Below are 27738 nucleotides of genomic sequence, written 5' to 3'. Positions count from 1 at the left end.
ACTGATTTTGGCAAAAAATATACTTTAGGGGCGAGGCAAGTTCTGTCGAAAGAGCTTTTGATCATTTTTTTTTAATTCGTAATGTTTAAATTTTTTGAATATAATAATTATTGTTACAAGGTAGAAAGCGACATTAAAGAATCATTATATCAAAAAATATGGACAAAAAAAATCACTGATTTTAGTCATTCTTTTTTTTTGTGTGTAATTTGCTTTTCAAATTACGAAAATCTCAGGTGACTATTAATGATGGAAGCAAATTTTTCTGGTGGGAATTCTGAATTATTAGCAGCCATGCTGAAATGTCAGTGCACAGTTGTCAATTTTGACATGACCACGCCTAACAAATGTGTTCATTGGTTGAGGCGATGGCAGCCACTGACTTGGTGTCATAAATGTCAATTTGACAATCAGGTATGCCGTCATAAATTTTAAATATGTTGTCAACTTGACAAAAGTTTGAACCGAAATAAAAACTTGACTAGATTTTTTTTTTAATTTTGCTTTCCGAGTGTAAGCTAGGGAAATATTGTACAAGGGTCTTATGTTTTCTGGCGTTTCATGACATCCAGAACACGAAAAAGTAGGTCTCCTAGTCTGCCCCTTTGTGTCGATTTTCTTAGACAGTTAATTTCGGAAACTATTGGACTGATTGTTGTCAAGTTTTATTTGTACATATACTAGGAATATCATAGTGGTAAAACGCTATGCAAAGTTAGTTTAATAAAATTCATAACTTTTGGGTTTTCTTGCGACTTTTAGAGTTTTAATTTCAAATAAGAAAAGCTAAAAATTGAAAAATCAAATAAATCATGACTGATTTTTTGCTTCCCATAAACCTTAGAGTACGAAAAAAGTAGTCTCCATTTCTGTCTGTCTGTCTGCCTGGTGTCTGTATCCATTTTTATTAGACACGTAATCTCCGAAATTGCCGGACCGATTGTTGTCAAATTTCAAAGAATTCTGTGTTTATTTGAATTAACGGTGATACAACAAAATAGTCCTGTAAGTGTGGTGTATAAATCCGCTTTGAGTTTTTCCCTAAGCGTTCAAATTTTTGCAAAAACAATGCAGGTTATAATAACACCGTACCGTCAAGCATCCCGGTGGTGGTCTAGTGGTTACGAGTCAGGAATTCGGACCGGACGTCGAGGTTCGATTCCAAACTTGGCCTTTTAGTTTTTTTTTTTTTTTATTTTTTCTCCCGTATTATGTATTATCTATGTTTATGACGTTATAACAGTTTTCACTGATTAAATTACCCCACTTTCTCGAAAAGGTGAGAATACTTCCCTCTTTATTTAAAAATGTAAAATTTTCTCGGGGGCTCAAGTGTAGTTTTTTAAGAATGTGAAACCTTCTCGGGGATCCCAATTGTCTTTTTGAAAAATGTAAAACCTTCTTGGGGGCACCAAATGTATTTTTTGAAGAATGTAAAACCTTCTCGGGTGTCCGAAATGTCTTTTTTAGAAATGTAAAACCTTGGGGTCCCCAAGTATATTTTTTTAAGAATGTGAAACCTTCTCGGGAGTTTCAGTTTCCTTTCTTAGAAATGTAAAACCTTCTTGGGGGCCCCAGCTGCTTTTTTTTTAATGTGAAACCTTGTCGGGGGTCCCAACTGTCTTTTTTAAAAATGTAGAACCTTCTCGATGAAGCCCAATTATTTTTAATGTGAAACCTCCTAGGAGATCCTAACTGTCTTTTTTTAAAAATCTAAAACCTTCTCGGGGGCCCTAAATGTATTTTTTTTTAATGTTAAACCTTCTCGGGGGTCCTAATTGTCTTTTTTAAAAATGTAAAACCTTCTCGGGGGCGCCAAATGTTTTTTTTTTTAATGTGAAACCTCTGGGATCCCAATTGTCTGTTTTAAAAATGTGAAACCTTCTCGGGGGACCCAAATGTAATTTTTTTTAATGTCAAACCTTCTAGGGAATCCTAACTGTCTTTTTTATTAAATCTAAAACCTCCTCGGGGGCCCCAAGAATATTTTTTTAAGAATGTAAAACCTTCTCGGGGGGGTCCCAATTGTCTGTTTTAAAAATGTGAAACCTTCTCGGGTCGCCAATTTTTTTTTTTAATGTGAAACCTTCTCGGGGGTCCCAATTGTCTTTTTTAAAAATGTAAAACCTTTTCGGGGGCGCCAAATGTTTTTTTTTAATGTGAAACCTAGGGGATCCTAACTGTCTCTTTGAAAAATCTAAAACCTTTTCGGGGAAGCCCATTTTTTTTTAATGTGAAACCTTCTAGGGAATCCTAACTGCCTTTTTTTCTAAATCTAAAATCTTCTCGGGGGCGCCAAATGTTTTTTTTTTTAATGGGAAACCTCTGGGGTCCCAATTGTCTTTTTTAAAAATGTGAAACCTCGGGGGACCCAAGTGCAATTTTTTTTTAATGTCAAACCTAGGGAATCCTAACTGTCTTTTTTTCTAAATCTAAAACCTTCTCGGGGGGCCCAAATGTATTTTTTTTTTTAATGTAAAACCATCTCGGGGGCCCCAAGAATATTTTTTTAAGATTGTCTTTTTTAAAAATGTATAACCTTCTCAGGGGCCCAAGTGTTTTTTTTTTTTAAGTAAAACCTCGGGGGCGCCATATGTTATTTTTTCAATGTGAAACCTCTGGGGTCCCAATTGTCTTTTTTTAAAAGTGTGAAACCTTCTCGGGGGATCCAAGTGTGTTTTTTTTTTTTTTTTTAATGTAAAACCTTGGGGGCGCCAAATGTTTTTTTTTTTTTTTTGTAATGAGATATCTTCTCGGGGGTCCCAATTGTGTTTTTTAAAAATGTGAAACCTTCTCGGAGGACCCAAGTGTATTTTTTTTAATGTAAAACCTTCTCGGGGGCGCCAAATGTTTTTTTTTTTAATGTGAAACCTCTGGGGTCCCAATTGTATGTTTTAAAAATGTGAAACCTTCTCGGGGGACCCAAGTGTAATTTTTTTTTAATGTCAAACCTAGGGAATCCTAACTGTCTTTTTTACTAAATCTAAAACCTCCTCGGGGGCCCCAAGAATATTTTTTTAAGAATGTAAAACCTTCTCGGGTGGGTCCCAATTGTCTGTTTTAAAAATGTGAAACCTTCTCGGGGGCGCCAAATGTTTTTTTTTAATGTGAAACCTAGGGGATCCTAACTGTCTCTTTTAAAAATCTAAAATCTTTCTGGGGAAGCCCAATTTTTTTTTAATGTGAAACCTTCTAGGGAATCCTAACTGCCTTTTTTTCTAAATCTAAAATCTACTCGGGGGGCGCCAAATTTTTTTTTTTTTTAATGGGAAACCTCTGGGGACCCAATTGTCTTTTTTAAAAGTGTGAAACCTTCTCGGGGGACCCAAGTGTTTTTTTTTTATGTAAAACCTTCTTAGGGGCGCCAAATGTTTTTCTTTTGTAATGAGATATCTTCTCGGGGGTCCCAATTGTCTTTTTTAAAAGTGTGAAACCTTCTCGGGGGACCCAAGTATAATTTTTTTTTAATGTCAAACCTAGGGAATCCTAACTGTCTTTTTTACTAAATCTAAAACCTCGGGGGCCCCAAGTTTAGTTTTTTTTTTTTTATGTAAAACCTTCTCGAGGGCGCCAAATGGTTTTTTTTTAATGTGAAACCTCTGGGGTTCCAATTGTCGTTTTTAAAAGTGTGAAACCTTCTCGGGGGACCCAAGTATAATTTTTTTTTAATGTCAAACCTTCTAGGGAATCCTAACTGTCTTTTTTACTAAATCTAAAACCTCGGGGGCCCCAAGTTTTTTTTTTTTTAATGTTAAACCTTCTCTGGGGCCCCAAGTATTTTTTAAGAATGTGAAACCTTCTCGGGCGTCTCAATTGTCTTTTTTAAAAATGTAAAACCTTCTCGGGGAAGCCCATTTTTTTTAAATGTGAAACCTTCTAGGGGATCCTAACTGTCTTTTTTTAAAAATCTAAAACCTTCTTGAGGGTCCCAAGTGTATTTTTTTTTAATCTAAAACCATCTTAGGGGCCCAAAGTGCCTTTTTTTAAGAATATTAAATCTTCTTGGGTCCCCCAACTGTCTTTTTTTAAGGTGAAACCTTTTTTTCTATTACACTGTGACTAGTACCTTCTATATTATTTTTACTCCACAGAGGTTATCACGAAAAAGTAAAATTCAGCAAAATCAAATTTTATAATTTTTTAAATAAGCAGTATTTGTTGGAAGCAAGGCAAGTTCTGTCGAAATAACTTTCGACATTTTTTAATTCCGATTTTTCCCAACCCTGGTGGATATGGCATTTGTCGTGGTTCAGAAGCGTTTTTGCGTAAATAACTCGACAAATTTTTCCCACTCTTCTAGGAGTCATTTTCATTTTTCTGCAGTTATACTAATTCGATTGTGTTTAATTTGGGCCTTGTGTACACATTCTTATCACTTGTTATCAGGTTTATCTTCTTGCTTTATTGTCGCCATTTCTTTTGTGCCTCTGATCGCCATATAGTGGTAAGTTCGTGTTTCTGCGATATATTGGGGTTGCCACAACTTGTATAATTCGAAAAGTTGGTCCTCCACTTCTTTGTGTTTGTCATCTGGCTGTAAATTGATGATGAAATTGTGGTAAGGTACTGAGATTCATTTAATTTAGAGAGTAAATGACGTCATCTCCAAAAATCATTAATACACTATAGGTGCCAAAATTAAACCTAAATATTGATGGCCGAATTGAATGTTTATTAAAAACCTAACTTGAAATGTGATCTTCCTGCTATGAAGCCATTTATATTTTTAGTTTTCTCGGGAATAGCTTACCTGTTTTTTGTTGGTTCAGATTCAGAAACGACTAATTTAATAAAGTTAGCGTGTTTGTGATTACCAAATGTTGCATAATAAATCTTTATTGAAAAATATACGTTAAAAGGCAATGTTGTGCCTTAGAGGCGAGGGATTTTTTTTTTTTTTATTTTCATACAGGGGTAATCTATTTTTAATTTTCGCCTTCTTTGTGTTCAGTCCTTTTATCGGTCGTGACGTTTAAGAAAATTTTCTCCCGTTTTTTCCATTTTGTCCTTGTGTTTTAAATAATCTACGTTTGACATCAAAACCTAATTTTTTTGAGTTTTCGCTCTTCAAGTTCATGATGTCCCCTGTTCATAGATTATACAAGTAAACAAACTGCACGTGTGAACTTCTACTAAAGCGATTGCTTTCACAAGGTCGTCCATTTAAAAATATTATGCTCGCGATTTTTAAGAATCATTTAAAAATATCTCTGATTGAAGCACATCGATGATATTTTTATGGCAGCTTAAATCAGTTGGAAGATTTATAAATATCCAAAAATTAAAATTTTTCAAGTTTGTACACCACCATGAATCTATAAAGGGTGTTTTGAACTGGACCGGTCTTGGAACTGTAGTGTAGAGTTTTATGAATTTGTAAAAAGTTCATCGAATCAAGTCTCAATTTTGTCTAAAACCTTTCTAGGTAAGCGACTACGGGTGGCAAGACCATTTCGTCATGGACCCGCAACTCATCAAGGACTATTTCCACCGGTTTTTGTACCAACCTAAAGACAGAGAATACCCCGACTTGTGTCAGTTGCCCGACCTAAACGAACAAACTTTACTTGACAATCTGCGGGCGCGGTTCGTAGCTGGCCACATCTACACCTACGTGGGGTCCATCCTCATCGCCCTCAACCCCTTCAAGTTCTACCCCATTTATAACCCCAAGTACGTCAAACTGTACCAGAACAGAAAACTCGGCCCCAACTTGCCCCCCCACATCTTCGCCGTCGCAGACACCGCCTACTACTGCATGCTGAAGGACCGAAAAAACCAGTGCATCGTCATCAGCGGCGAGAGCGGCTCGGGAAAAACCGAAAGTACAAACTTCCTCCTGCACCACCTCACGGCGCTCAGCCAGAAAGGCTCCCACGGCAGCGGCGTCGAGCAGACGATCCTGAGCGCCGGCCCCGTGCTGGAGGCCTTCGGAAACGCCAAAACCGCCCACAACAACAACTCCAGCCGCTTCGGCAAGTTCATCCAGGTCAACTACAAGGAGAACGGGATGGTGCACGGCGCCGTCGTCCAGAAGTACCTACTGGAGAAGTCGAGGATTTGCTCACAAGGCCGCAACGAACGCAACTACCACGTGTTCTACTACCTGCTGGAAGGCGCCACCGAGCAGGAGAAACAACTCCTGCACTTGAAAACCCCGGACCAGTACTACTACTTGAACAAGTCGTGCTACACGCTGGAGAACGTCGACGAGAGCTACGAGTTCTCCAGGTTGAAGCAGTCGATGGAGATGGTGGGCTTCACCGCGGAGAAGCAGCGGCGGTTGTTCTCGGTGCTCTCGGCGGTGTTGTTATTGGGGAACGTGGAGTTCCAGCCGAGACGGCCTGCGTACCACCACGACGAGTCCGTCGGGGTGAAGAACCCGGAGGTGGTGTTCTTGATTTCCGAGCTGTTGCGCGTCAAACAGGAGACTCTTTTGCAAGCTTTGACGGCGAAGAAGGCGCGAGCTTCCGGAGAGACGCTGGTTATTACTTATAAGTTGCCTGAAGCTATAGCTAGTCGGGACGCTATGGCGAAGTGTTTGTACGGTGCGCTCTTCGACTGGATCGTCCTACAAGTGAATCATGCGCTGTTGTCGAAGAAGGACACGCTTAGGGAACATCAGGGGAATTCGATCGGGGTCTTGGACATTTTCGGGTTCGAGGATTTCGGCTTGAACAACAGTTTCGAGCAGTTGTGTATCAATTACGCGAACGAACATTTGCAGTATTATTTTAATCAACACGTTTTTAAGTATGAGCAGGAGGAGTACAGGAAAGAGGGGATCCGTTGGAATAATATCGACTTTATGGATAACACGGGATGTCTGCACTTGATCGAAGGGAAACCCAACGGGTTGCTGTGTCTCTTGGACGATCAGTGCAAGTAAGTAGATTTGAAATTAAATTGAATCCAGATAACTTCGTTATTTGTAGTTTCCCCGGCGCCACGAACGAAACCCTCCTTCAGAAATTCAACACCGTTCACAAAGACAACAAATTCTACATAAAACCGCAGAAGCGCGAGGGCGCCTTCATCGTCATCCACTACGCCGGTAAAGTCAAGTACCAGGTGACCGACATGCGCGAGAAGAACCTCGACCTGATGCGCCAGGACATCGTCGGCGTGCTGAAGAACAGCTCGATGGCGTTCGTCCGCGAGCTGGTGGGCGCCGACCCCGTGGCGGTCTTCCGGTGGGCGATCGTGCGCGCTTTTTTTCGCGCCTACTTCGCCTTCCACGAGGCCGGACGCAAGCACAGGCAGGGCAGAGTGGACGGCAACAAGAACAACATCCAGCAGCGCTACCAACGAAACCACGTCCCCAACGAAAATATCATAAGGTTCGTTTCCGGGCTTTGCGCATGCGCAAAGTGGAGCGTTTGGAGAGTTTAACAGTTTGAGTGGTTGTTCTAAAAATTTTTTTCTTTGTTGTATTACGATTGACGATTTCATTGTTGTGTTCGGTTCTATAGCCATCTCGTGACAGTTTCTGCTGTGAACCTCACAGTTAACAGAATTGCGTAAGTGATTAACGGTTGACGTTCTGTCTTATTTTCATGTTCATGTTCCTGGATTTGTTCCGATTTTTTTCATAACACCAAGTTGTTTTCGTGGTTTTTTCTGTACAGCCAGTCCCCGATAATGTTTCGATTTGGTTTTAATTGTTTTGTCATCCATCATCTACATAGCATGAGTTTTATGATAATAATAATTGCATGAGTTTTAATTTCATCAACTAACTGTTGTAGAGATCATAGAAGTAGATCCGGAATGTCAGAATAGAGTTTTTTATTGTAGGCTCTCGCATTACGTCATAGTGTGACGGAGGGGTTATACGTTTAGGCATGTATTCGTTCCCAAAGGTAGTCCTAGTATGTCGTACGAAGCGTTCCATGTCAAAGCAGTGGCGGCTCGTGAGGTTTAAGCCGAGTGGCTATATCATTTAACTATTAAAAAAAAAATCTTCTTTCCTTTCAATCGGCAAATTTATCAATGATGTTTTCGTGAAATTTTTGATTTTTAAAAAGCTCACTTGTATAGTTTTCTTTAAACAACACGATTACTTAAGACCATGTTTCACATGAAGAAAAATGAGAATTGCCAATAAGCTTCGGTCCCATGCTCACGACGAATAAAAAAAATCGTCGCAATTGGGATAGGGCGGGTGGGCGGGGCTTATATTTTGTATTTTTTTTTATATGCGAAGTCTTCTCACAACAAGAAACTTAAAACATGTTTAAATCAATTCGAGTTTCGCTTATACTTGCTAAGATTGACAGATTTTGCCAAATAACATATCCCCTAAGAAAATAAAGGGCGGCTATTTCTTGACTAGAAGACAGTAAGAAAAACTTAAACTTAGCCCCGCCCACCCACCCGTTCTTTTCTTCTTCTGAAATAAGAAATGAATTTTTTTTAGCAAACAATATAATAAAAAAATACGATTGGCGTTCTTTTTCTCTTTTTAGTAGTCCAGGCTCTATTACTTTCTTGTCACTTTACATAAGAACATATAATTAACTCCGCCCACTTAACCCGCCTTCAATTTAGTGATTCATTATATGAATTTAAGATTGATCTTATACAGATGAACAGAAATAAAATCGATAAAATGAGAATAGGGTGGGCTGCTAAGATAAGACTGACTTTGGCAAATAACACCCACTGAAAAAATATAGGGTGGGTGGGCGGGGCAATAACTTGCTTATAAAATTAAAAGCTAAGCTCAGCCCCGCCCACCTCTTTTCTCCATTCCTCCCACGTACTTTATTTATTGTAAAATGGGAATTAAATTCTATTTTGACAAGCGGTAGAATCTAAGAATTAAAACAAAATCAAAAGATTAATTTGTGGATTTATTTTAGAATTAAAGCTTCATTCATATAGGTAAATTGAGAAAAGATTGAAAAATTGTTTTTTTTTTCTGAACTTCAAAATTCTTTTATGGTGATTTTAAAATTGCAGTGAAAAATTAATAAGTAGATTTACGACCTTTGGATTCGAAGATAATAATTACGAGTCACTAGAATGAAGAGGGGGTGGGTGGGGCTATTTATTGCGTATAGAAGACTGCAAGAAAAGTTAAACTTAGCCCCGCCCACCCACCCGCCCTTTTTTTCTTATATAAAAAGAAATGCATTTTTTATAGCAAATAGTATAATAAAAAAATACGAAGAACATATAATTAACTCCGCCCACTTACCCCGTCTTCATTTGGTGATTCATTGTATCTGAATGAAAGGGATTTTATACTGATGAACAGAAATAAAATCATCAAAATGAGAATTAGACGGGTGAGCGGGGCTGGTACCTGCTAAGATAAGTCTGATTTTGGCAAATAACACACCCTAAAAAAATAGAGGGCGGGTGGGCGGGGCTATCACTTGCCAATATAAAACTGAACAATATTTAGAGTAGTCTCGAATGAATTGTTTGAAAATTTTTAGACAACTTTTTCAAAAATGGAATTTTCCACAATGTACATAATGTGCATAACTACAACCGTGTTTCCAGAACTCCGACTGAAATATCACATTTTTTTTTTAATTTCAAAAAATTCTAATTTCACACCGATTTTCCGAAAATATTGCTACGTGACCCTAACCACACTATATTTTTGGAATCAGCACGTCAATATCTATAACCTTGAATTTTTTTAAAATTTTTAGAAGACTTTCAAAAATTAAATTTTCCTCGAGAACTGATATATTACGATCACATCACATTACATGGAAAGTATCAGGAAAGGGTATGTCATTTGTCAAAATCAGTCTTATCTTGGCAAGTATTAGCGCCGCCCACCCGCCCTTTGTTTTCTTAAAGAGAATGTCATTTGCCAAAAACAGTTTTATCTTGACAAGACCTAGCCCCGCCCACCCGCCCTTTTTCTTTTCTTAAAGAATAGGTCAACTGCCAAAATCAGTCTTATCTTGGCAAATACTAGCCCCACCCATCCACCCTTTTTGTTTTTCTTAAAGAATGGTTTATTTGCCAAAATCTGTAGAGAATATGAAAAATTGAAAAAATCAAATTAAAATATAATTCTTAGAGAGTATCTTATTTGCCAATTCAGTCTTATCTTGGCAAGTATTGGCCCCGCCCACCCACCCTTTATTTACTTAGAGGGTTTGTCATTTGCCAAAATCAGTCTTATCTCTGCAAGTATTAGCACCGCCCACTTTTTCGCTTAGAAAATAGGTCATTTGCCAAATCAGTCTTATCTTGGCAAGACCTAGCCCCGCCCACCCGCCCTTTTTTTTCTTAAAGAATAGGCCATCTGCCAAAATCAGTCTTGTCTTGGCAAATACTAGCCTCACCCACCCACCTTTTTTTTTTTTTTTTTCTTAGAGAATAGTTTATTTGCCAAAATCTGTAGAGAATATGAAAAATTGAAAAAATCAAATTAAAATATAATTCTTTAGGAGTATCTTATTTGCCAAATCAGTCTTAACTTGGCAAGTATTAGCCCCGCCCACCCACCCTTTATTTACTTAGAGGGTTTGTCATTAATTTGCCAAAATCAGTCTTATCTCTGCAAGTATTAGCACCGCCCAACCGTCCTTTTTTGCTTGGAAAATAGGTCATTTGTCAATTCAGTCTTATTTTGGCAAGACCTAGCCCCGCCCACCCGCCCTTTTTTTTCTTAAAGAATAGGTCATCTGCCAAAATCAGTCTTATCTTGGCAAATACTAGCCCCACCCACCCACCCTTTTTATTTTCTTAGAGAATAGTTTATTTGCCAAAATCTGTAGAGAATATGAAAAATTGAAAAAATCAAATTAAAATATAATTCTTTAGGAGTATCTTATTTGCCAAATCAGTCTTAACTTGACAAGTATTAGCCCCGCCCACCCACCCTTTATTTACTTAGAGGGTTTGTCATTAATTTGCCAAAATCAGTCTTATCTCTGCAAGTATTAGCACCGCCCACCCGTCCTTTTTTGCTTGGAGAATAGGTCAGTTGCCAAATCAGTCTTATCTTGGCAAGACTAGCCCCGCCCACCCGCCCTTTTTTTTCTTAAAGAATAGGTCATCTGCCAAAATCAGTCTTGTCTTGGCAAATACTAGCGCTACCCACCCACCCTTTTTTTTCTTAGAGAATAGTTTATTTGCCAAAATCTGTAGAGAATATGAAAAATTGAAAAAATCAAATTAAAATATAATTCTTAAGGAGTATCTTATTTGCCAAAATCAGTCTTATCTTAGCAACTACTAGCTCCGTCCACCTACCCTTTTTTTTCTTAGAGAATAGGTCATTTGAAAAACAGTCTTACCTTGGCAAGTATTTATATTAGTATATAAAGGGCGGGTGGGCGAGCCCTTTATTTTCCTACAGAGTTTGCCATTTGCCAAAATTAGTCTTATCTTTACAAATACTAACCCCACCCACCAGCCCTTTTTTCCTTAGAGAATGGTCATTTGCAAAATCAGTCTTATCTTATCAAATACTAGTCCCGCCCACCCGCCTTTTTTGTTCTTAGCGAATGGTTTATTAGTCAAAATCTGTAGAGCGAATTAAAGTTAATAGGCATACTCTACGTTTTAAGGCCAGTCGCTACGTTTTCTGCATGGAATTTTCGGTACTTTTTCTTTTACTAGCAAACGTGTTTTTAAAAATCAATATTTCAATTATTTAAGGAAATTTCAGAACACGGTTTTCAACACTGTATTCAGCTTACAAAACTTCAGAAATCGTACCAGATATATTATCGACTTTTTTTGTTAGAAGCCATAAAAAAGTTTGGATCGTAGAAACCGCTAACCGTTAATTTTTACTATATCTCAGTTCCAATAAATAAAGTTGAAAGTATATCTCGTACGATTTATAAAGTTTTGTAAGCTGAAAACCGCGCTCCAAAATTTCCATAAATTACTGAAATATTGATTTAAAAATTTTATAACAATATGTGTAAGTCGAACGTAGCGCGACTCCTCTTAATCCCGTGTTAAATTAATCGAGAATTAAATATTTAATTCGCTTTTCTATAAACCGGTCCTAGTTTTTTTTTGTCGAAAAAATGGAGGAATAATAAGGTGCAAAATAAATCCTACATTTAAAAATAAATTGTTTGAAGTAATCCAATTTATTTGTTGATCTGACGAGCCGCCACTGTATCATCGAAATCATGTTAATAAAGTCATAAGATTTTCTCTGTTGTGTGCGTCGTGTTTTTATTTTAAAATGCACCGGCTGTTTACCCACACGCTTGAAAGTGTGGGCAATTTCATTATTGATTAATTCGAATAAACTTGTACAGTTTGTTGTAAATAACGCTCCTAATAGCATAAGTAGTTGTATAAAGATTGATTGAGAGGTAGTTCAGCCGTAGACTAAACTGTGTTTGAATTGTGATATAGCAAGCAACGAAACATCCTCTCAATCAATAGACTTGGAAGAAACAACGAAAACGAAGTTCCTAGCAATAATAACTATAACAGACTCTCGTGGCCGCAATTTTATCAACGAAATAGAGGTAGCGGAGCCGGTAATAAAACAGTAGATGACGAACGAAGAAGGAAAGATCCATCAGGAAACAACCCTAATTCGGCTTTAGAGAGGGTTTTGTGTCCGGACGAAGCAAGAGCCATTCAGAGAGCAAATCAAATAGTAATGTATGTAAACAATTCAAAAAAGCACACTATTGGTGGAGGCCACGTAATTTTGGTGCAAAAAAAAAGCTTGCGAAAACTATAAACCGGTCAAAAATATTTAGGACTGGATTATGGTTTTCGCGCAATTTTCGGGGAGCTGCCTACACGGCTTGGAAACACCACATTCAAGTAGCGTTCCAACTATTAACTTTAGTTTCTCATCGTACTAACAAGCATGGGTTTTGCATGTTTCGTACTACACGCTTCACTCCATCTTCAATTCTATACTAAAGTTGTTTTCTGTCTTAGGAAGAACAAGTCTTTCCGGCCACGCGAGCGCGGTAAGAAGGGTTTAAAAAATTTGCAGTCTGTGAAGACGTTAGCGGGGAGGACGGGAATCACGGCGACGAACCAAGGCCAGTTGGGGAAAGCGCGAAAACAACCCATGACCGTGACAGCCCAGTTCCAACAGTCCCTTCATTCCCTAATGGACACACTAAACCAAGCGAACCCTTTCTTCATCCGGTGCATCAAATCAAACGGAAATAAAGTACCCAATCAGTTCGACGATGAAACGGTGCAGAGACAACTCAGGTACACCGGAATGCTCGAAACCGTCAGGATCAGACAAGCCGGCTTTAATGTCCGTCTGACGTACGACGAGTTCATACAACTATACAGGATTTTGCTCCCGAAAGGTCTGCTTAGTTCGCAAAATGACGTGCGGGACTTCCTGGCAACGCTCAATCTAGACAGAGATAACTACCAGTTAGGGGGAAGTAAGGTGTTTTTGAGAGAGTCAGAGAAACACAAGTTGGACTGCAAGCTGCATCAGCAAATCATGGCGAGCATTGTGACTCTACAGAGGTGGTTTAGGGTTTGTTTGGAAAGGAGACGGTTCCTGAGAATCAAGAGCGCCGTAATTACCATACAATCGTACTGTAGGATGTATTTAGTTCAAAAGTATGCCAAAAGAGCGTCTGCCGTTTTAAAAATTCAAAAAGCGTGGAGAGGATACAAGTGTAGGAGTTGGTTGCAGAAGTTGAAAGAAGGAATCGTTGTGTTCCAAGCGCATTGCAGAGGCTACAGTGTGCGAAAAATGAATGCCGATCGAATCACTCAAAATAGGATAGTTAGACAAGTTAAAGTGAGCTGGAGTTTGTTGCAAAGTTTGGTTTATTTTAATTAATTTGATATTGTAGGTTACTGCTTCCACACCCATTCATATTTTAGATAAAAGTTTGTATAATTCTGACGAGTTACCGAGAGCGAAAGACCCCGATTCGGACGAGTATGTTGTTCGTTTATTTAGGGTTTGTTCTAATTGGTTGTTGTAGGAGCGGGGGTTACCAGGATGACGGCGATCTCGACCACACCCACAGTCGATTAAGTTTGAGGTCGACGCTGTCGCTGCCTGCTCACACGTCTCCGACGTATTTTCTCTATCATCCAACTAATCGGTAAGCTGATTAAAAACCGACCGATTTCAAATTAAACGGTCTACTACGCCACTGGTAACAAAGTCATTGGTCTTTGGGTACGCCACTGGTAACACTGTCATTGGTAGGCTGCGCGCGCCATAACTGTCATTCATGTTGTTTGTAGGTTACATCTCACTACAAGTTGTCGTTCGCCTATAACTTTATATATAGAGTTTGAAATAGTGTTGTCGGAGGTGTGTGTCAGTGATGGCACAACTGAACATTGATCGCTTTAGCTCAGTAGGCTGATCTGCTCAGTGACGTGCGGTCACGTGGTCGATCCAGCAACCAATGGACTCTGACGATGCCTTAGTCGCACGTCAGTCATCCTCTGGTTTCTTGAACGTCCGCCATTTCCAAATTTTGGGGGGTCACGGATGGGTTTCATATTTCAAACACCTCCAAATATTGGCACTGCAGTTTTCACGTAGTTCGCCATTTTTAGAGATTCTTTTTGTTTGATTTTTTAGTGCGATTTAAAAACGAGTTTTTTGAATATTTCTAGATTGGTGAATGTTTTCGAAAAAAAATTGGTCGAAAATTATTTCGACAGAACTTCCCTCGCCCTTGAAGTATAGTCCGCCAAATCACGTACGGAGCAATATTTTCGGAATAATTGGTGCGAATTTTTTGAAATTTTTAAAAATCGCGATATTTCAGTGGGCGGTTTTGGTAAAATGGTTGTAGTTATTATGTACATTGTGGAAAATTCCATTTTTGAAAAAGTTGTCTAAAATTTTCAAAAAATTCATTCCAGAGACTACTCTAAATATTGTTCAGTTTTATATTGGCAAGTGATAGCCCCGCCCACCCGCCCTCTATTTTTTTAGGGTGTGTTATTTGTCAAAATCACTCTTATCTTAGCAGGTACTAATCCCTCCCACCCGCTTTATTCACATTTTGATGATTTTATTTCTGTTCATCAGTATAAAATCCCTTTCATTCAGATACAATGGATCACCAAATGAAGGCGGGGTAAGTGGGCGGAGTTAATTATATGTTCTTCTACAAAGTGGCAAGAAACTATTAGTACCTAGGCTGTAAAATGAGAAAAAAAGAACGCGAATCGTATTTTTTTATTGTACTATTTGCTATTAAAAATGCATTTCTTTTCTCATACGAAAAAAAGAACGGGTGGGTGGGCGGGGCTAATGGACCTTTACAGCGAATTTTTTTTTTAATTATTTTTAAAAAGTACAACAATAAATAACTCTACTGTCATAATTAATTTTTATAATTTTCACTTGGGTGCCATAAAAAAAATAATGAAATATTGATAATTTTAAACTTTCCGCCTACATGACGTCAGCAGCCCAAAACTCGCCTGCCACGTGATAAATCGTGGATCTTCGTTACTTTCCGCCATTTTTTTGCAACATTTTTCGTAACCTGGAAGTTTAGGTAATCTCATCTACCAATATGGTTATATATCGTATAGTACTTACGACATTGTGTAATAATAAAGTAAATGAACACTGATGTGATTACACCACTCAAACATGAAGGTAAAGTGAGGTTATGGGTGTTTTTAAAAAGTCGCCTAGAGGCCGACAACACGTTTTACGCGATTATTTTCAGGTGATTACGGAAAAAGTGGGTGTGGTTCGTAGCAAATGAGAAAGGGAAGGTCCGTGACGTCAGCATTAAAATTGTATTCGAATGTTTATGGTTTGTTTTAATGATTACGGAAAAACAGAGAGGTTTTACCTAATAATTGAACTTTGTAATAACACATTTTATTGCTAAAAAGTGATAAAACTTATTTAAACAGTAATTCTGAATGTACTGTAAAGGTCCATTTAACTTTTTTCTTATAGTCTTTTATAAGCAAGCAATAGCAATAATCCCGCCCACTTTTCATTCTAGTGTGACTACTCGTAATACTATTAATTATTCTCTTCGAATCCAAAGATCGTAAATCTACTCATTAATTTTTCATTACGAAAATATTGGTTTTCAAGAAAATTTAATCCCTTGACTCAAAAACTATCGAAATTGTTTCGAAATAATTTTACGTATTTTTTTTTATTATTCTACTATTTGCTATAAAAAATGCATTTTTTGTCTCATACGAAAAAAAGAACGGGTGGGGGGGCGGGGCTAATTTAATTTTTTTCTTATAGTGTCTTTTATAAGGAATCAATAGCAATAACCCCGCCCACTTTGCATTCTATTGTGACTACTCGTAATATTATTAATTATTCTCTTCAAATCCAAAGATCGTAAATCTACTCATTAATTTTTCACTACGAAAATTTTGGTTTTTAAGAAAGTTTAATGCCTTGACTCAACAACTATCGAAATTTTTTCGAAATAATTTTACGTATATTTTTTTATTATGATACTATTTGCTATAAAAAATGCATTTCTTGTCTCATACGAAAAAAAGAACCGGTGGGTGGGCGGGGCTAATTTAATTTTTTTCTTATAGAGTCTTTCATAAGCAAGCAATAGCAATAATCCCGCCCACTTTTCATTCTAGTGTGACTACTCGTAATGCTATTAATTATTCTCTTCGAATCCAAAGATCGTAAATCTACTCATTAATTTTTCACTACGAAAATTTTGGTTTTTAAGAAAATTTAATGCCTTGACTCAACAACTATCGAAATTTTTTCGAAATAACTACGTATTTTTTTTTATTATTCTACTATTTGCTATAAAAAAGTGTATATGTACTTTATCAATACCACTATTTATGTTATTCAGCAAGTCCTTGGATACTGGTGTATTTCCTGATGTTTGGAAACTGAGTTATGTTAAACCTATTTTTAAATCTGGTCAAAGGAACAAAGTTGACAACTATAGAGGTGTTTCCAATCAATCGGTTATCCCTAAAATTTTCGATTCCATCATAGCTAAGCAGTTACAGTGGGCAGTTTCAAAATTACTTACTAATCAACAGCATGGTTTTTGTAAAAATAAGTCAACATTATCCAACCTTTTGGAATATTATTCGTTTCTCAATGAATCATTTGCGAATAAATGTCAAGTGGACGCTGTTTATACAGATTTCGCAAAAGCATTTGATCGAGTGGATCACAATGTATTAATTTCAAAGCTTAATAGACTTGGTTTTAGAGAATATTCCATAAAATGGGTTAAATCGTTTCTTACTAATAGGTGGCAACAGGTTAAAATTGGCAACCACATTTCTGATTATTTTGAAGTTACATCTGGAGTACCCCAGGGCTCACATTGTGGTCCAATTTTATTTCTTCTTTTTATAAATGACTTGAGTTATTGTATTAAATCTTCAAAATTTCTATTCTATGCAGATGATCTAAAGATATATAAACAAGTTTCATCCATAACTGATTGTCAGGAATTACAAAAGGATTTAAATAATATATATGAATGGTGTGAAACAAATTTTTTAAAACTGAATTTAAATAAATGTCATAAAATTACATTTTCTAACAAAAAAAATATGATCGATTATGATTATTATATTGGGAAAAGTTTGCTCAAGCCTGTTAGTGAAATTAGAGATCTCGGCATACTTTTTGATAATAAACTCTCTTTCAAAAGTCATTATCGATACATATTTAACAAGGCTCTGCAGATGTGGGGATTGATTTGGCGCCATTGCAAGGATATGAGCTCTCATGCACTTAAAGTGCTATATTGCTCTCTCGTGCGTTCTGTTCTGGAATATGCTTCTTCAGTTTGGCATCCAACATGCGACACTCATATTTCATTGTTAGAGCGTGTTCAAAAAAAGTTTTTGAGGTCTATTGAATTTAAAGAACATCATCTACATCAACAAGGTGAATATGAATGGGTCATGAGCTTCCTCAATATTAAATCCTTGGAGATACGTAGAGATATAACGGATTTATGTGTTCTTCACGCCATTATTAACAACCATATAGATAGTAATGACTTATTAGCCAAACTAATGTTTAGGGTTCCAAATAAAAACTGCAGAACTACTAGATCTTGTAAAATTTTCAGAATTAACAAAGCATCTACTAATATGTCAACTAACCACCCATTGCGAAGAATGATGAAACAAGCAAACGAACTATCTAATTTTGTAAAATTTGATATTTTTAACTCAAACCTTGTTGTATTTAAGAGAATGATAAATAATCTTGTATAATTCGGATAATTTAAAATTGTTTCTTTTTGTGTTTATTGTATGATCATTGTTATAAAGATAATTAATTAAGTTAATCATATACCTTATGTATTTGTAAGTTTAATTTTCTTACTTTTTGTAATTGGAGTTATTCCGTAATAAACTAATAATAATAATAATAATAAAAAATGCATTTCTTTTCTTATACGAAAAAAAGAACGGGTGGGTGGGCGGGGCTAATTTATTTTTTTTTCTTATAGAGTTTTATAAAGAATCAATAGCAATAACCCCGCCCACTTTGCATTCTATTGTGACTACTCGTAATCCTATTAATTGTTCTCTTCGAATCCAAAGATCGTAAATCTACTCATTAATCTTTCGCTACGAAAATTTTGGATTTTAAGAAAATTTAATGCCTTGACTCAACAACTATCGAAATTTTTTCGAAATAATTTTACGTATATTTTTTTATTATGATACTATTTGCTAAAAAAATGCATTTCTTTTCTCATACGAAAAAAAGAACGGGTGGGTGGGCGGGGCTAATTTAATTTTTTTTCTTATAGTCTTTTATAAGCAAGCAATAGCAATAATCCCGCCCACTTTTCATTCTATTGTCACTACTCGTAATACTATTAATTATTCTCTTCAAATCCAAAGATCGTAAATCTACTCATTAATTTTTCGCTACGAAAATTTTGGATTTTAAAAAAATTTAATCCCTTGACTCAAAAACTCTCGAAATTTTTTCGAAATAATTTTACGTATTTTTTTATTATTCTACCATTTGCTAGAAAAAATGCATTTCTTATCTCATACGAAAAAAAGAACGGGTGGGTGGGCGGGGCTAATTTAACTTTTTTCTTATAGTCTTTTATAAGCAAGCAATAGCAATAACCCCGCCCACTTTTCATTCTAGTGTGACTACTCGTAATACTATTAATTATTCTCTTCGAATCCAAAGATCGTAAATCTACTCATTAATTTTTCACTACGAAAATTTTGGTTTTTAAGAAAATTTAATGCCTTGACTCAACAACTATCGAAATTTTTTCGAAATAACTTTACGTATTTTTTTTTTTATTATTCTACTATTTGCTATAAAAAATGCATTTCTTATCTCATACGAAAAAAAGAACGGGTGGGTGGGCGGGGCTAATTTAATTTTTTTCTTATAGAGTCTTTTATAAGGAGGCAATAGCAATAACCCCGCCCACTTTTCATTCTATTGTGACTACTCATAATACTATTAATTATTCTCTTCAAATCCAAAGATCGTAAATCTACTCATTAATTTTTCACTACGAAAATTTTGGTTTTTAAGAAAATTTAATGCCTTGACTCAACAACTATCGAAATTTTTTCGAAATAATTTTACGTATTTTTTATTATTATTATTATACTATTTGCTATAAAAATGCATTTCTTTTCTCATACGAAAAAAAGAACGGGTGGGGGGGCGGGGCTAATTTAATTTTTTTCTTATAGTGTCTTATATAAGGAATCAATAGCAATAACCCCGCCCACTTTGCATTCTATTGTGACTACTCGTAATATTATTAATTATTCTCTTCAAATCCAAAGATCGTAAATCTACTCATTAATTTTTCACTACGAAAATTTTGGTTTTTAAGAAAGTTTAATGCCTTGACTCAACAACTATCGAAATTTTTTCGAAATAATTTTACGTATATTTTTTTATTATGATACTATTTGCTATAAAAAATGCATTTCTTGTCTCATACGAAAAAAAGAACCGGTGGGTGGGCGGGGCTAATTTAATTTTTTTCTTATAGAGTTTTATAAAGAATCAATAGCAATAACCCCGCCCACTTTGCATTCTATTGTGACTACTCGTAATACTATTAATTATTCTCTTCGAATCCAAAGATCGTAAATCTAGTCATTAATTTTTCGCTACGAAAATTTTGGATTTTAAGAAAATTTAATGCATTGACTCAACAGTTATCGAAATTTTTTCGACATGATTTTACGTATATTTTTTTTATTATGATACTATTTGCTAAAAAAAATGCATTTCTTTTCTCATACGAAAAAAAGAACGGGTGGGTGGGCGGGGCTAATTTAATTTTTTTTCTTATAGTCTTTTATAAGCAAGCAATAGCAATAATCCCGCCCACTTTTCATTCTATTGTCACTACTCGTAATACTATTAATTATTCTCTTCAAATCCAAAGATCGTAAATCTACTCATTAATTTTTCACAACGAAAATTTTGGTTTTTAAAAAAATTTAATCCCTTGACTCAAAAACTCTCGAAATTTTTTCGAAATAATTTTACGTATTTTTTTATTATTCTACCATTTGCTAGAAAAAATGCATTTCTTATCTCATACGAAAAAAGAACGGGTGGGTGGGCGGGGCTAATTTAACTTTTTTCTTATAGTCTTTTATAAGCAAGCAATAGCAATAACCCCGCCCACTTTTCATTCTAGTGTGACTACTCGTAATACTATTAATTATTCTCTTCGAATCCAAAGATCGTAAATCTACTCATTAATTTTTCACTACTGGTTTTCAAGAAACTTTAATGTTTTGACTCAACAACAATCGTAAATTTTTTCGAAATAATTTTGAAAGCTCAATTCAGTTAAAAAAACAATTTTAAAATCACCAAAAAAGAATTTCGTATTTTCGGAACGAAATTTCCAATTCTGTGGCTTAACACAACTAGGTTAATTTAAAAAATATATATTTGAAAACATCCAAAATTCGTTCTCGATTTAAAAAATACAATTTTTCTGTTTTTTTCTCAAATTTTAAAACTAATCCACAAATTAATCTTTTGACTTTGTTTTAATTCGGAGATTGTACCGCTTGTCAAAATAGAATTGAATTCCCATTTTACAATAAATAACATAAGTCAGAGGGATGGAGAAAAGAGGTCGGCGGGGTTGAGTTAGCTTTTTTCTACAGAATTTTAGAAGAAGTAGCCCCGCCCACCCACCCTCTCTTCATTCCAGTGACTACTCTTAATATTGTTTAGTCTTATCTTGGCAAGTGATAGCCCCGCCCACCCACCCTATATTTTTTAGCAAGTGTGATTTGCCAAAATCAGTGTTATCTTAGCAGGTACTAGCCCCGCCCACCCGATTCTCATTTTAAAGATTTTACTATTTGTGTTCATCAGTATAAGATCAACCTTTAATTCAGATTACGCTCATTGAATTAGTAAAATGAAGGCGGGGTAAGTGGGCGGAGTTAATTATATGTTCTTCTGTAAAGTGACAAGAAACTAATAGAGCCTAGACTATTAAAACAGGTAAAAATAACGCTAATCGCATTTTTTTTGTTATATTATTTGCTACAAAAATGCATTTTTTATTTCAGAAGAAAAAAAGGTACTGGTGGGTGGGCGGGGCTAAGTTTAACTTTATCTCACAGTCTTCTAAAAGCAAGAAATAGCCCCGCCCACCCACCCCCTCTTAATTATTCTCTGTTAATTATTATTTTCAAAATCTGTTTTCTGTTAAAAAAACTACAATTTGAAATTCACCATAAAAAAATCCACGAATTTGGAGAATCTTTAAGTGTAAATTAACATAAATCTAATTATTAATTTTTCACCACGGAAATTTTTGATTTCCAAGAAAAAATTGATATTTTGACTCAGTGGTTTAATTAAGTTATCATGATTTTCTTCAAAATATTTTTGAAAGCACAGTCTCCAAAATATTGTTTTTTGTAAAAAAATACAATTTCGTATTCACCATAAAAAATTTAGCGAAAATTAATTTCCTGCAAGGATTTTTAAGTATTTTGTTAATCAGAATTGAGTATTAATTCGTTGTGCTCTTTATCATCTATAACCCTTTTTTGTCGTTTCAGTCTCGAAGACACGAAACGCGAAGGCATCCTCCTCGACACCACCACCAAGCGCAAGATCAGCAAAGCCCACAAGACCATCGACTACTCCGAGCTGGACTTCGAGCCCGACCCCAAAGGCAGCGAGGAATCGCTGACCTCCCAACCCAGCCTGGAGTCCCAGCAAAGCACCGACTCCCACATCCTCGGCCGGCCCAAACCCAAGCACGCCCAATGGTCGACGCAGAGCACCCGCAGCGAGACCGACTCGGAAAGTTTCCCGCACTCGGCCACGCCCACCATCGGCTCGGCCAAACAGTCCTCTTACAGCAGTTTCTCCTCAGAGGAGGTGTTCAGGAACGACGAGATTTCGCCGAAAGCGCAGTTGACGCGAGCGCCCCACGTCACGGGCTCCGGGAAACGCAACGACGGTTTGAAGAGCCTGCCGCCGGTGCGGCGACAAAGAGACGTGTACAGGATAAGCGACGGGAAGGAGGAGGTGTACTGCGGGTTCGACCACACCCCGAACAAGCTGGAGCAGGTATGGGTTGGTTGTAGTGTTCGTGGTGGTGTTCTAGCTTGAGGTTACAGATTCTGGGCAAGCCGGAGGCGCCGGTGCGCAACACGAGAAAAGGGAAGCGCGGGCACGTGAAGAGTCTGGGCGAGGAAGTGACGGACAGCGGGAGCATGGACAAAGCGGGGATTTTGGGGACGATCGAGGAGGCGAAGACGCTGCACAAGGACGACTTTTTGCCGCACGAGTTGAAGCCGTCGTTGACGCCGAAGCGGCAGAGGCACAACATCGGGTTGGATCTGCGGAGGAGGAACAGCGACCCGGCTACGAAGGCCAGTTTGGTGGTGAGCGAACACCCCACCGGGAGTCCGCAGAGCAAGAACCAGGACGACGTCAAGTGGATGAATAGCACGAGTTTTAGCATCGCGGGGCATAGGTTTAGGAAGATACACAGGTTACAGAAGGACGATTTGTGTGCCTTCTGTAGTGATAAGGTCGACGTTTTCCTCACTCACGTGTACAAGTGTTCAACGTGCAAGAAAATTTTCCACACCAAGTGTATACAGAATAAGAGCGTGTTCCAAATGCCGTGCGATCAATCCATGCAGAGTTCGGATAGCGGGAAGAGCGGCAGGCGGAAGCAGAGGAAGCATTCGAGGACGCCGTACGATTTTCGCAAGGAGGATGGAAAGTTCAACCTCACAGGTAAGGCTTGTGGAAAGTTTCGTGTGTTGTTTTAGTCTCTAGTGCGAAAAACACTCCGTGTGCTCGCTACGGCCGTAACAACCGGTTAATTTCATTGGTTGTGCTAACCTCAATGATTATTACTTTTTCTATATAATTTTCAGATTTAAATTTGTTTTCCTAATATTGTCAATTAACCCTGATTTTAATAGCGAATTGTTCTAAGGCTATAATGGTATCGGTTTCGTACTACTACTATTTATTGTAGGGATTAGTCCACCGATAATTACCTGCGTCAGATAAGGGATTTAAAATGACGGGTTCTATGGGCTACCTGTTATGGGTTTGGGTGGACCAGAAAAATGGCTAAAGTTTGTTTGACCACAAATTTTAAATATTCTGCCCCTGTTTACTCAATTATTTATAAAAATATTTTGTTCATGTAAAGTACACTGGATTTTTTGTTATGTGTATTAATTTGTCTTTTTGAAAATTTAAAATAGATCCATAAATAGGGAAAACTAGATAAATAAAATAAAACGTTTTTAGTTTTTTTAATAAAGTGGACAAGCACTAAAATTCATGGTCTGAAAGTTTTGAATTCGAACCGAGAACTTCATGAGATTTCCTAGAGTGATTAAAAAAAAAACACGAATATATGCTAATGAGTTTTTAGCAGGAATTTTCAAGTGAAATTTTGACATTGTTTTAAAAATTACTTAAATCTTAAAAATTATCGATACTCCTCCCACTCGCACAAGCTCAACCTTAATAAATGATTTCATTGGCTCCTAGAAGAGGGGCGGTGTTTACAATTTCACCTGATTGTGTTTTAATGGGATAAAAAAAATTGAAATGAAAAAAGGAGTTTAATTTTTTTGCAGTCTTACAAACAAACAGTAGTCCCGCCCACCCACACCAATCAAACGATATTGTAACCGAAAATAAATACTGATAACTTTTAAATGTTTCAGTTTTTGATTTTACAAAATTTCGGTTTACAATTTTATGATTTTCGTTTGTTTTTTAAATGGGAAATTTTTCAAATTTTAATTTTAATAACAATTATAATTTTTAAAATTTTTTCGCTTTTTCAATTTTAGGACTTTGGAATTTTTCCATTTATTCGATTTTTCGATTTTTAATTTTTAAATTTCTCGGTCTTTCAGTGTTAAGTTTTCCGACTTTACAATTTTGACGCTCTATAATTTTTCGATTTTACAATTTTTGTGTGTTCCAGTTTTTCTTCTTTCCAATTTTTCAGTTAAATAATTTTTTCAATTTTTAAGTTTAAGTATAAAATGAAAACTTCGAAAAGTCTAGAGATTAAAAATTCAGAAACTTAAAAATTGAGAAAACGCAATATTGTAAAATCGAAGTAGTGAAAATGAAAGAAATCGGAAAATCGCATACTAATTGCAAAATTGAAAAATCGCAAATCGAAGAAACGAAAAAATGATAGTTGAAAAAACGACGTTCTTAATTTATAATTTAAATTTTCTCGATTTTTAATTTTTTAATTTTTCGATTTTAGTTTTTTGATATCACAATTTTCCGGTTTTTTATTTTCTTCATTTTTTCGATTTTTCGAACTTCCAACTTTTTGTTTCTTCAATTTTCCATGTTTTCGATATTACAATTTTTTTATTCTTTCGAGTTTTCAGTTTCGCAATTTTTAATTTTCGTTTTTTCATTTTTTAGTTTCCTCACTTTTTCAAGTTCTTGATTTTTATTTTTTATTTTCCCGCTTTTTTGCTCTTTAAGTGTAAACGCTGTCGGTAGTCGTTTAAAAAAAGTAAAGATGATATTTAAAAAAATGGTATGCTAGATCTATTATTCTATTATTAAATCCAACTGTCGTCTCAGAAAATATTGATAACATTCTATGATTTTTCAGCTGTAGATGTTTCAGTTTTTAGATTTTTCAAAATTTGGATTTTCAATTTCACGAGTTTTCAATTTTTCGATTTTACACTGTTCTGATTTTATAATTTTCGTTTTTTTCAAATTTTCGATTTTTCATTTCCTCAATTTTTGATTCACAATTTTCTAGTTTTGATTTTACATATAATATAATTTATCTAATAATAATTAGAATTTTTCCATTTTTCAATTAATGGATTTCAATTTTCTGACTTTACAATTTTGACGATCTATAATTTTTCGATTCTACAAATTTTACAATCGAAAAAATGCAACATTGTAAAATTGGAAAATCAAAAATGGAAAAACGAAAAAGTATAACTATAAAATGAAAACTTTGAAAAATCCAGGGGTTAAAAATTCAGAAAATTAAAAATCAAAAAAAGGCAATATGTATTGTAAATTCGAAGTAGTGAAACTTAAAGAAATCGAAAAATCGGATATTGAAAAATTGAGGAAACGAAAAATTGAAAAATCCAAAAACGAAAAAATCGAAGAAATAAAAAAATTGAAAAAAATATAGTTAAAAAACAAGATTCTTAATTTATAATTTTATTTTTGTCCATTTTTAATTTTTCAATTTTTCAATTTTTTGTTTCTTCAATTCTTTAATTTTTGGGTTTTTCATTTTTTTGGTTTTCTCAATTTTTCAAGTTTTTGATTTTTATTTTTCATGTTCCCGCTTTTTTTACTATTTAACTTTGTCAATTTTAGGAGTTCAGAATTTTTCCATTTTTCAATTAATGGATTTTATTCATTTATGCGAATTTTAATTTTTAAATTTCTCGATCTTTCAATTTTGCAATTTTTGAATTTTCTAGGTTTTCGATTCGATCCGTTCAAAAAACGAAAAAGTATAAATTGAAAACTTTGAAAAATCCAGAGATTCGAAATTCAGAAACTTGAAAATCAAAAAATCGGATAATTGAAAAATTGAGGAAACAAAAAATTGAAAAATCCAAAAACGAAACATTTTAATGTCGAAAAATTGCAAGATTGAAAAATTGCGAATCGAAGAAATGAAAAATTGAAAAAAATTATAGTTAAAAACGAGGTTCTTAATTTATAATTTTATTTTTCCCAATTTTTTATTTTTCAATTTTTCGATTTTACAATTTTCTGATGTCACAATTTTTCGTTTTTTCATTTTCTTAATTTTTTCGATTTTTCAATTTTTTGTTTCTTCTATTTTTTAATTTTTAGATTTTTCATTTTTTTGGTTTCCTCAATCTTTCAAGTTCTTGATTTTTATTTTTCATTTCCCGCTTTTTTACTATTTAACTTTCCCAATTTTAGGAGTTCAGAATTTTTCCATTTTTCAATTAATGGATTTTATTCATTTATTCGATTTTAAATTTCTCGATCTTTTAATGTAGTTTTTTGCCTTTACAATTTTGACGATCTATAATTTTTCGATTTTACACCTTTTGGGTTTTCCAGTTTTTCGATTCAATTAATTTTTTCTTCTTTCCAATTTTGCAGTTCAAATCATTTTTTTCAGTTTGTAAGTTTCTCGATTTTTATTTTTGCAGTATTTCGATTTTAGAACTTTTTGAAGCAAAAGAATCGAAAAAATGCAACATTGTAAAATTGGAAAATCAAAAATGGAAAAACGAAAAAATATAAAATGAAATTTAAAAATCCAGGGGTTAAAAATAAAAAAAAGGCAATATTGTAAATCGAAGTAGTGAAAATTATAGAAATCGAAAAATCGGATAATTGAAAAAATCGCAGAAATGAAAAATTGAAAAAATCATAGTTAAAAAACGAGGTTCTTGATTTATAATTTTATTGTTCTCCATTTTTAATTTTCCAATTTTTCGATTTTACAATTTTCTGATGTCATAATTTTTCGTTTTTTCATTTTCTTAATTTTTTCGATTTTTCAATTTTTTGTTTCTTCAATTTTTTAATTTTTGGATTTTTCATTTTCCCGCTTTTTTTACTACTTAACTTTGCTAATTTTAAGAGTTCAGAATTTTTTCATTTTCCATGGATTCCATGGATTTCATTCATTTATTCGATTTTTAATTTTTAAATTTCTCGGATCTTTTTTGCCTTTACAATTTTGACGATCTATAATTTTTCAATTTTAAATTTTTGAGTTTTCCAGGTTTTCGATTCGATCCGTTTTTTCTTCTTTCCAATTTTTCAATTCAATATATTTTTTTAATTTTTAAATTTCTTGATTTTTCTACTTTTTGAAAAAAAAAATCGAAACAAAATTGCAACACTAAAATTTAAAAATTAAAAATCAAAAAACGAAAAAGTATAAAATGAAAACTTTGAAAAATCCAGAGATTCGAAATTCAGAAACTTGAAAATCGAAAAATCGGATAATTGAAAAATTGAGAAAACGAAAAATTGAAAAATCCAAAAACGAAAAATTTTAATATCGAAAAATTGCGAATCGAAGAAATGAAAAATTGAAAAAAATTATAGTTAAAAAACGAGGTTCTTAATTTATAATTTTATTTTTCTCCGTTTTTAATTTTTGAATTTTTCGTTTTTTCATTTTCTTGATTTTTTTCGATTTTTCAATTTTTTGTTTCTTCTATTTTTTAATTTTTAGATTTTTCATTTTTTTGGTTTCCTCAATCTTTCAAGTTCTTAATTTTTATTTTTCATTTCCCGCT

The 27738-nt window shown here is 34.9% G+C and overlaps 1 protein-coding gene across 4 annotated transcripts in view; it reads left to right on the top strand.

Annotated features, from left to right (window-relative positions):
- Nucleotides 1–27738, top strand: part of LOC135142902 (unconventional myosin-IXa-like) — a 44725-nt gene that overhangs the window by 3074 nt on the left and 13913 nt on the right. For 2 of the 4 annotated variants that reach the window (XM_064074706.1, XM_064074705.1), the window contains exons 3-10: nucleotides 5426–6885; nucleotides 6936–7340; nucleotides 12358–12612; nucleotides 12901–13738; nucleotides 13794–13882; nucleotides 13929–14051; nucleotides 22006–22522; nucleotides 22573–23200. In XM_064074706.1, coding sequence (XP_063930776.1) covers nucleotides 5426–6885; nucleotides 6936–7340; nucleotides 12358–12612; nucleotides 12901–13738; nucleotides 13794–13882; nucleotides 13929–14051; nucleotides 22006–22522; nucleotides 22573–23200 — 4315 coding nt within the window. Of the gene's footprint in view, nucleotides 1–4448; nucleotides 4564–5425; nucleotides 6886–6935; nucleotides 7341–12357; nucleotides 12613–12900; nucleotides 13739–13793; nucleotides 13883–13928; nucleotides 14052–22005; nucleotides 22523–22572; nucleotides 23201–27738 lie in introns of those variants that run through there. The other 2 variants (XM_064074709.1, XM_064074707.1) reach the window with 2 other exon arrangements.

This window comes from Zophobas morio, unplaced genomic scaffold, assembly GCF_036711695.1.
Source record: "Zophobas morio isolate AGI-343-1 ecotype UQ-CSIRO unplaced genomic scaffold, CSIRO_AGI_Zmor_V1 ptg000054l, whole genome shotgun sequence".
Taxonomy (NCBI): domain Eukaryota; kingdom Metazoa; phylum Arthropoda; class Insecta; order Coleoptera; family Tenebrionidae; genus Zophobas; species Zophobas morio.
Note: the sequence above shows the minus strand (reverse complement) of the source record. Positions and strands in the feature narration are given on the sequence as shown.